The 9,874-nt window shown below is 56.1% G+C and overlaps 1 protein-coding gene across 3 annotated transcripts; it reads left to right on the forward strand.

Moving 5' to 3' along the window:
* The first annotated feature begins 730 nt into the window (after window positions 1–730).
* On the forward strand, window positions 731–9,874 carry NAGPA (N-acetylglucosamine-1-phosphodiester alpha-N-acetylglucosaminidase). 3 transcript variants are annotated; one of them, XM_033839929.2, is made up of 11 exons: window positions 731–839; window positions 930–1,385; window positions 2,385–2,524; window positions 3,505–3,613; window positions 4,696–4,824; window positions 5,307–5,512; window positions 5,617–5,664; window positions 6,709–6,837; window positions 6,998–7,129; window positions 7,215–7,278; window positions 8,686–9,874. In XM_033839929.2, the coding sequence occupies exons 1-11, from the start codon at window positions 754–756 to the stop codon at window positions 8,894–8,896; spliced, it is 1,710 nt and encodes a 569-aa protein (XP_033695820.1). In that variant the 5' UTR covers window positions 731–753; the 3' UTR covers window positions 8,897–9,874. The 3 variants fall into 3 exon arrangements, with proteins under 3 accessions (XP_033695820.1, XP_033695819.1, XP_033695821.1); XM_033839928.2 differs by having other exon boundaries at window positions 740–839; window positions 927–1,385; XM_033839930.2 differs by having other exon boundaries at window positions 740–839; window positions 927–1,385; window positions 8,773–9,874.

Below are 9,874 nucleotides of genomic sequence, written 5' to 3' on the forward strand. Positions count from 1 at the left end.
GAGCTTGTCCCGAGGCAGTTGGCGGGGCCGGGGGGTGCGGTGGGGGTGGGGGTCTGGCTCATCAACGTTTCTCTCATTCCCAGCTTGCTTCTCTTCCCTCCTGTTCTGCTTCAGTGTGAGCATAACTAAATGTGTCAGGTGGAGCCCCGACACTAATCTCATGTCTGGGAAAAGACCTGGAAACTTATTATAGGTCCAGGTGTGTCTGTGGTGCTGATTTCAGGCTACGTGCACATGGGCATTAAAAAAAAAAAAAGCTAGGGGGATTCCCTGGTGGCGCAGTGGTTGAGCGTCCGCCTGCCGATGCAGGGGACGCGGGTTCGTGCCCCAGTCCGGGAAGATCCCCCATGCCGCGGAGCGGCTGGGCCCGTGAGCCATGGCCGCTAAGCCTGCGCGTCCGAAGCCTGTGCTCCACAACGAGAGGCCACAACAGTGAGAGGCCCACGTACCAAAAAAAAAAAAAAAAAAAGTCTATGAATAAAGCGCAAACGTTAACAATTGGTAAAGATAAGTAAAAAGTATAAGAGAATTCTTTATACTACCTTTTTTTAACTTTCCATATAGACTTCAAATTACATCAACGTGAAAACTTCCCGCCGCCCCAGCGCCCGCCCCTTCTAAAATAACACAGTAAATTACAGGAAGAGATTTTGGGATATCCAGAAAAGTATAAGCAATTCAGAGCTAAAAGCTGCCACCAGAAGTCCTGAGTCATGTGGGGTGGGCCCACGTGACCGGAGGCCCGAGTCCAACATGGCGGCCTCCATGGGTCGCTGCCTTCTCTTCTTCATTTCACTGCGCGGCTTCCTCGGTGAGGCGTCCGGCGACCTCGGCTCGGGGTGAGTACAGTTGCCTGGGTCAAGCCTCGTTGGGGGGTCCCCCAGACCCGGGCACAGCACTCCGAGCTCAGGTCTGCCCCATCCCAGCAGGGCCTCCCGCGACGATGACTTGCTGCTGCCTTACTCCCGCACGCGGGCGCGCTCTGCCCGGGACTGCACAAGGGTGCGCGCCGGCAGCCGCGAGCACGAGAGGTGGCCGCCGTCCCCCTCAAACCCCGGTGTCCGCGGCCCCAACGTACGCATCTTCGTCTCGCACTTCGCAGACCGCGCGGTGGCCGGCCACCTGACGCGGGCCGCCGAGCCCCTGCGCACCTTCTCGGTGCTGGAGCCCGGCGGGCCCGGCGGCTGCGCTTCAAGGCGCCGCGCCACCGTGGAGGAGACGGCGCGGGCGGCCGGCTGCAGCGTCGCCCAGAATGGCGGCTTCTTCCGCATGGATACGGGCGAGTGCCTGGGGAACGTTGTGAGCGACGGGCGGCGGGTGAGCAGCGCCGGGGGGCTGCAGAACGCGCAGTTCGGGATCCGCCGCGACGGGACCCTGGTCACCGGGTGAGGAGGCAGGGAATCCCGTGACTGTCTAGGCCCTAGATTCTAGAGCAGAGGGCCTGAGAGTTGAGGTGTAGCCGTGCCGCCGTGTTCAAGTCCCCTAACCAAACTGAGCCTCCGTTTTCTCATCTTCAGGATGGGGAAAGTAATGCCTTCCTTGTAGAGTTTATTCATTTTCCAGTATCGTGTAGCGCTTGCTTTGGGTCGGTAAATGTGCTGCGTACTGAGGATATAGCTGTGAACAAGCACAGCCTTTGCCTTCAAAAAAGGACACTACCCCCCCCACCCCATTACTAGGAAAAATAAACAAAACCCAGGGAGATAATTAAGTTAATTCAAACTGTATATGTGCAGTGAAACGTTGAACAGATTGTAAATAGAGTGTTGAGTTTCGGGAAGGTGATAAGGAAAGACTTGTCTGAGGAGGTGACCTTTGAGTTGAGACATGAAAATTAATCACAAGTCAGCCAGAGTCAGAACTGGAGGAAGAGCATTGCAGTCAGAAGGAACAGCAAGCACTAAGACTCAGAGGTGCAGAGGGGCTTGGTGTGTGTGAGGGACTGAAGGAAGGAGCAAAATATCAGAGGAGGATAGGACCGACTTTGGTCATTTATTTATTTATTTTGACTTTGGTCATTTTAAAGCTTGCTCTGACCCTGCTGGATAGTAGGCTGGTTGGGCCGTAGTAGGAGCAAGGAGGCCAATTAAGAGGCTGTTGCAGGCATCAGATGGTAGTTTGGCTGGGGTGACGGCCTGAGAGATTAAGGGCCATAGGTGGACTTGTGATCTGTTGGGGATGGTTGTTTCTGTTAAATGAAGTGTAGATTGGGATGCCTAGACTGTTTGCAAAGATTGCTTCCAGGACCAGGCAGGTTCCTGGGCATGAGGAGGAATCAAGTAGCCAGGTGGTGGGGCGGGCGGGGGTAGTGTGTGGGGGGGGGGAGGGCACTACCTGCAGCTGCCACTGCTGTTGACTGAATCTCATGCCTTCCCTGTGTCCAGGTACCTGTCTGAAGAGGAGGTGCTGGACACTGAGAATCCGTTTGTGCAGCTGCTGAGTGGGGTCGTGTGGCTGATTCGCAACGGAAGCATCTACATAAACGAGAGTCAGGCTGCTGAGTGCGATGAGACACAGGAGACAGGTGGGGGAAGGGCAATGAGTATGATGAGATGTGGGTGATGAGTGGGGGTGTTGGCAACAAGCCTCTTGAAAACCAGGACCAGTGGGGTGGTGGGGGAAGTCTTTCAACAAGTACTATTCTAGGTATTGGGGATCAGTGGGGATTAAAGCAGTTAAGATCCCTGCATTATGGACTATATAAGAAATGAAATAGATATTAAGTATACTGGAAAGAAGTGGTAAGTGCTAAGAAAGAAAAAGTTGGGGAAAAGGAGCTATGGACAAGAGAATAGAGAAGTGTTCCTAAAATGTTTGTGGACCGGCAGCATCAGCATCACCGAGGAGCCTGTTATAAATGCAGAACTTCAGCCCCTACCCCTGTGCCTCAGTGCTACAGAATCAGAATCCCTGGGGCTGAGGCCCAAGAGTGTGTGTTCTAAGGAGCCCCCTCTGTGATTCTGATTGACATTCAATTTTGAGAACCACTGGGATATGGAATACTGGGACAGGGAAGGTTCCCCGTGGCCCTGATGTGGAAATGGGCTGTTTTAGACTGTGCAGTCAGGGAAGGCCTCATGGAGGAGGTGACTTAGATCAGAAGGCGCAAGCCATGGGAAGAGCTGGGGAGAAGTGCAGTCCAGCCAGAAGTAGAAAGTGGCTGCAGGGTGTTCAGAGGCGTGGGCCCCCAGGAGATGAGGTAGAAGAAGCAGGCTAAGGAGGTCATGCCAGGCCTTGGTAAGGCATTTGGATTTTGTTCTAAGGACAGTGGAGGCCGTTGGAGCATTTTCACCTGGAGTTTGATCTTGATTTACACTGAAGAACAGCCCTTTGGCTACTCTGTGGAGACTAACTGGGGCGGGGCACGGGAAGAGAGATGTTGCATGCATAGACCTGGAGGTGGAGAGTGATGTCTCTGTGGAGAGTGACTGGCAGGAAGTGGCAGGCAGAGCTTAGTAGACCTCCCGAAGGGCCAGGTGATCAGCCAGGCTGCCTCTCCTTCAGGTTCCTTCAGCAAATTTGTGAACGTGATGTCAGCCAGGACAGCCGTGGGCCACGACCGGGAGGGGCAGCTGGTGCTCTTCCACGTGGACGGGCAGACGGAGCAGCGGGGGTGAGTGCCGTGAGCCAGGGCCTCTAGGCCTGGGCTGAGTCCTGCTCTGAGGAACTCCAGCCCACCAACAGCTGCCCTTCTGACCTCCAGCTGTTCCCTGGGGATGTTCACAGCCATCTGTTCCCTGTCTTCCCACAGGCAGAGGGTCCCTAGATCTGTCCCACTTCCAAGAACTCATCATCTTCCACACACTTGCTCTCAGTCTCGCCAACTTAGGGCCTCATCTCTCCTGAGCGCTGATTGGGGTGAAAGGAAATTATCATAAAGTTAGCTGGGAGTAGACCTCGGTTCCAATCCTAGCTTGGCCATCTGCTGGCTCTGTGGCCATAGACAAGTCATTTGACCTCTCTGAGCTGCTGTTTCCTCCTCTGTAAAGTGAGTGTGCCAGTCTGCTGTTGCTGTGTAACAAATTAGCACAGGCAGCACTGATTTGTTAGATCAAAGCTCTGTAGGTCAGGAGTCAGTGGGTGGGGGGACCCAACTGAGTTCTCTGTTCAGGATGTCCCACAGACAAAACCCAGCTGTTGGCCAGGTGGGGTGCTTATCTGGAGCTTCTGGGGAAGAATCCTCTTCCCAGCTTCTTCAGGTTGTTGGCAGAATACAGTTCCTTGGAGCTGTAGGACTGAGGTCTTTGTGTCATTGCTGGCTGGGGGCCTCTCCACGCATGAGGCCGCCCACGTTCCCCCTTATGTATATACCCTCCTCTTGTAGATCTTCAAGCTGCAAAGGTGTGTCAAATCCATCTAATCCCCTTGTATTTCCAATCTCTCTCACTTCCTCTTCTGCCTCAGCCATAGAAAGCTCTCTGCTTTTAAGGGCTCCTGTGATTCCATCGGGGCCACCCAGATAATCCAGGACAGTGTGCCCATTTGCAGACAGCTGTGCCATGTATCATAACATGATCAGGAGAGCGATCTCTTGTTATAGTCATAGCTTCCCGGGATTGGGAAGGACACCTTTTGGGGAGCACCTAGAAATTTGCCTGCCATAGTGGGTGTGTGATACTGTCCACTGTGGAAAGTAAGATGCATTAACCCAGAAACGGCTGTGGCAAGGTCAGCAGCACTGGTCTTGTGCCACAGCATTAACCTGTGGGAGATGGCGGAGTTCCTGCTGAAACAGAATGTGGTAAATGCCATCAACCTGGACGGAGGGGGCTCTGCCACCTTCGTGCTCAACGGGACCTTGGCCAGTTACCCATCCGATCACTGGTAAGCATACCAGAGCCCCCTTGTTGAGGTCCAAGGCCAAGCTTGTCCCCGACTGTCTCATTCAACAAATATTGAGTACCTACTCTGTGCCCGGCTCTGGGGATTCAGCAGAGAGCAGGAGGAGCCAAGACCCCTGCTTCTCGCTGCTTACAGGAAGTATATGTAGCGTACCAGCACCGCCCAGGCCGATGGAAGGGGGTGATTGGTCAGGAAAGACCTGAGGATAGTGAAGCATGAGCTGAGATCTGGAGGATGAGGGGCTGGGTGGGCATGGGAGAGCCTTCTGGGCATAGAAGAGCATGTGCAAAGGCCCTGGGGTGGAAGGGATTGTTGCGGGTGGGAAGAACCTGTAAAAGGCTGGAGAAGGGACAATGAAGAGAGGCAGGGAAAGGCAGCCCTCAGGGGCTGCAGTGGGGGGGTTTGAGGGTTTGCTGGGGTGGCCAGCACTTCAGCCTCTCTTCACACTACTGTTTCTTCTGCAGCCAGGACAACATGTGGCGCTGTCCTCGCCACGTGTCCACTGTGGTGTGTGTGCACGAGCCCCGCTGCCAGCCGTCTGACTGCAACGGCCACGGGACTTGCGTGGAGGGGCGCTGCCAGTGTACGGGGCGCTTCTGGCGGGGCGCCGCCTGCAGCGAGCTGGACTGTGGCCCCGCCAACTGCAGCCAGCATGGGCTCTGCACGGAGAGTGAGTGGGACTCTTTGGGAGGCAGCTCCATCCCGGGCTCCCCGCTCTCACTGCCCCAGCCCTGCCTGGGCCCTCACCTGACCTTCTCGGTCTTGTCTTGGCAGCCGGCTGCCGCTGCGAAGCTGGATGGACAGGGTCCAACTGCAGTGAAGGTAAAAGCCACCAGGCCAGCCTCCTCCCCAGCCCCCTGGGCACACGGGAGAGGGTGAGCCTGGCAGCTGCGAGCCTCAGCTGCCTTTATCCCTGCCTCCTGGTCTGCAAGTCGCTTGCCTCTTGTCTCATGCTTTTGCCTCACGTGTAAATCACTGTATTAGTGTCCTGGGGCTGCTGCAACAGATTCCACCAACTCAGGCTTAAAACATTACTTTATTCTCTCACAGTTCTGGAGGCTAGAACTCCATAATCAAGGGGTCAGTAGGGCTGCACTGGCTCTGAAAGGTCTGGGGGAGGGTCCTTCCTGCCTCTTCCAGCTTCTGGGGGTCCCATGCATTCCTGGGCTGGTGGCTGCATCACCCCATCTCTGCCTCTGACTTCACAGGCACAGCCTTCTCCCCTGTCTGTCTCCAGTCTCCCGCTCTGTCCTCTTACAAGGACCCCAGGCCACTGGACTTGGGTCCACCTTAAGTGCAGGATGTTTTCATTTCAAGATCCTTAACTTAATTGCATCTGCAAAGACCCTATTTCCAAATAAGTTCACATTCACAGGTTCTGGGGATTAGAACATATCTTTGGGAGGACACAGCTCAACGCACTCATAACCCTCCATAGCTTAAATCCTTAGTGGCTTTCTTTGGCTCTGAGTGAAAAACTTGAACTCCTCAGCATGACCTGCCAGGCCCTGGGGGCTCCAGCCACGCCCTGCTCTCCAAGCCTCAATGTCAGGTCCTCAGAGGCCTCCCCACCCCACCTCCTCAGTGCCTTGCTGCTGCCACAATCGGTCCCGTCCCTCCAGCCTGTGTCCTCCCTTGTCCTTTGACACCTGCTTTCTGGCTTGCTGGCTGCCTGCCCTCAATGAGATCACAGCCTCGGGGCCTGCCGCGTACCAACTTCTCCAGAACTATCTGTTGGGAGAACATGTGAACCTACAGGGCCACTTGGGGCGAGAGAGTTGCGTTTGCAATCCTGTTGGCCCCAGCCTGGGGTGGGGTTGCGGGGCAGGACCAGATTTTGCAAAGGCCCTGCTTCCCTCATCCCAGCGTGCACCAGCGGCTCCTTTGGGGAGGACTGTGCCAAGAAGTGTCAGTGTCATAATGGAGCCACCTGTGACCCAGTTCGGGGGACCTGCGCCTGTCCCCCTGGCTTCACTGGAGACATCTGTATGCAGGGTAAGCTGGAAGGGCCCCTGACTCAGCCACGAGGGAGCCCCGCCCAGGGGATGCTTCTGCATCCGCTCAGCTCAGCACACCACTGGGCCCATCCCGGCAGTGCAGAGAGAGGCCCTGCCACTGATGCCTCCACCTCTGTCCTCCTGGCTCCTCCCTGCAGAGTGTCCCCTCGGCTGGTACGGGCCAGACTGCCAGAGCCCTTGCAAGTGTGAGCACCAGTGTCCCTGCGACCCCCAGACCGGCAACTGCAGCCTCACCTGGTCACGCACCTTGAATAGCATCCTCTCCCGAGGTACGGCCCCTCCCAGGCTCCCGGGGGACAGCAGGGGGCAGACCCCTCCTCTCCCAACCTTCAGCCTCTCCCTGGCATCTTGCAGTGAAGCAGTGTCTCCCGCTACCCGAGGACACCCTGCGGGCAGGAGAACTCTCCCTTTTCACCAGGTAGGTACTTTGCTGGGAGCTGGGGCAGGGGTGGGAGGAATCCCCCCTCCCTCTGCCTTTGAGGCGTGGCCTCCGCTCAGGGTCTGGGCAGGGCTAGGAAGTGGCAGCTGGGCACCAGATGACAATTCTCTGACATAAGCACAGGGAGAGTCCTAGGTGATGCTCGCAGCCACCTGTGCTGTCCAGGGAGATGCTGAGAAGGACCCTGGCCATCACCCCAGTGGAATCTAGGGGCCAGGGTGTGGACTTTTTTTCTCAGCTTCCGGTGCAAGAAGCATGAAGCCCTGAGCAGTTCACGTCATTTATCTGACACCTGGGGGTGTTCACCCCTCGTGTTGGGTCTTTATTTTCTAGTGCAGGAGGTCTTCAACTTGACCTCCAGGGGAGTGTGTTGAAAGAGAGAGCTGGGTTCAAGAACCAATGCTGTCGGTCTGGGAGCCCCACTTGGAGAACCTCTCTTCTCATGGTTCTCATGTCCCATAGCCCCCCCTGGATGCCCGGCCCAGCCCCGTCCCCTCAAAGTGGGAAGCAGGTGTAGGTGTGAACGAAAAGCCCCTTGGCCTTGTCCTGGAGGCAGCACCTGGGAGCTCATCACAAACGCAGATCCCAGATCCCTCCTGGAGGTCCTGACCCTGAGTCGGGTGGGGCCTGGAGGAAAATCCTGGAAGTGTGCTGGGAATTGCAGCGGAGCAGGGACAGTGGTTCCCGGGAGCCCTGCACCCCAAGCTCAGCCTCCTCGGGTGTGAGACCTGCAGTGAGGGAAGGGGTGCCATGGGGTGCTGAGGGGCACAGCTGCAGGCCCTGCCGCCGGAGCAGTCTGCTTTTGCATTGAGGGCTTCAGACAAAGACTCACGTGAAGGAAAAAAGATCATTGAAGGACCCCACCCATCCCTGCCAGCTCCCTGCCTGGGAGGATGGGGTGTGGGTCCTCCCTGCTCTGTGTGCTTTGAGGACCCTGGAGAGAACCCAGCCTCTGTTGTCAACATCCCCGGAAGCACAGAATGCAAACTGCTGCTTCCTGGGGCAGATTAGGTCCCCAGCTGTATTACATGTGGCCTGTACCCATTGAAATTTACACTTATTAGCAACATCTGAAACTCAGTAACGTTCATGTAAAAATCTTTTTTTTTTCCACGGCTGCTCTTGAAATATCAGGAGATGTGGCCGCACCAGCCTTAGTCCCACATAACAACTGTCCCCGCTGCTCCCGAACATGCGTGGAGTGAGCCCTCCACCCCACCAGGCCCATTTGTTCCTCGACAGTGTGTGGTCCCTGGAGGCCCCCGACCCTGTGCCCCTGTTCTGGGAGGAGGAGCCAAGTGAGGGGAGGGAGGGAGCCCCTCCAGCACACCCCCAGCCCGAAGTGCCCAACAGTGTCCCCGTTCGGGGTTTCTCTCCTGCCCCCAGGACCACCTGGCTGGCCATCACCTTGGCCCTGGTTTTCCTTCTGCTGATCAGCACGGTGGCAAACGTGTCCTTGTTCCTCGGGTCAAGGGCAGCGAGGAGCCGGCACCTGGATGGGGCCTACGTCTACCACCCACTGCAGGAGATGAACGGAGAGCTCCTGGCTGCTGAGAAGGAGCAACCGGGTGACACCTGTAACCCCTTCAAGGACTGAAGCCTCCAGCTGCCCGTCATGACCTGTTCTGGAGGCTCGTTGCCATGAGCTCTGGCTTCTGCAGGGGAAATTCCAAGGCCACTGACCATCTGGGTGGCCTCGACCCACGTGCCAAGCCAGGCTTCTGACAGCACCTGTGCCTCAGCCCCTCACCTGGCCGCCTGCCGTGGCACGTGCAACCCTAGCGATACAGCGCGCCCTGGAGAGACGCTGCCTCCTTCCCCGCCTGCCTGTGCCTGCCGCTCACGAGGCCTGTCCCCGATGGGCCTGCCCCGCTGCTGCCAAAGAGCCTCCGGCCTCCTGGGGCAGGGGCGCTGCCAGTGGAACTCATGATGACCGAACTGTGGCCAAGTGGCAGGGTCCAGCCAGCCCCCTCGGATGGGGTGAAGAGACTATGGCCACATCGAGGGACCCTTTTTTACAGACCTCATCACCGAACTTGCCAACTAGAATTCTATTTCCCGTCATGGGAAGCTCCTTAAAGGGAAGAGGGGTGAAATCATGTTTACAGGCTCTCTATTTTGTCCTGCCGCCAGAAGGGTTTTTCTACCACTTGAATAAATTGATATAATAAAAGGACCCCTGGAGCGGCATCTGAATGCGGAATCGTGGAATTGAGGGACCCCTAGATTTTGACAGGTGGGGCTGCTTAACCTGAGTCAGGGGCATGTCCAGCTCCCTTATCTATTTTGTTTCATCCAGGGGTTCTCACTTTAAAGTGTACTCGAATTACCTGGAAGAGCTTGCTAAAAATGCAGATTCTGGCCTGGGCTGGAGCCTCGGAGTCTGCAGGTCTCACTGAGCTCCCAGGTGATAGCTGCAGGTGTCTGGACCACACTTTGAAAGAGGAAAGTTTAGTCCGCACCACGTTTTAGTAGAATTTAAATTAGTTGCCAACGCTTAAAAGTCAAGAGGTTAACTCCAGTTTTCTGGTTTCTGTCTTTTTTTATATATATATAAATTTATTTATTTTTGGCA

This window comes from Tursiops truncatus, chromosome 15, assembly GCF_011762595.2.
Source record: "Tursiops truncatus isolate mTurTru1 chromosome 15, mTurTru1.mat.Y, whole genome shotgun sequence".
Taxonomy (NCBI): Eukaryota; Metazoa; Chordata; class Mammalia; order Artiodactyla; family Delphinidae; genus Tursiops; species Tursiops truncatus.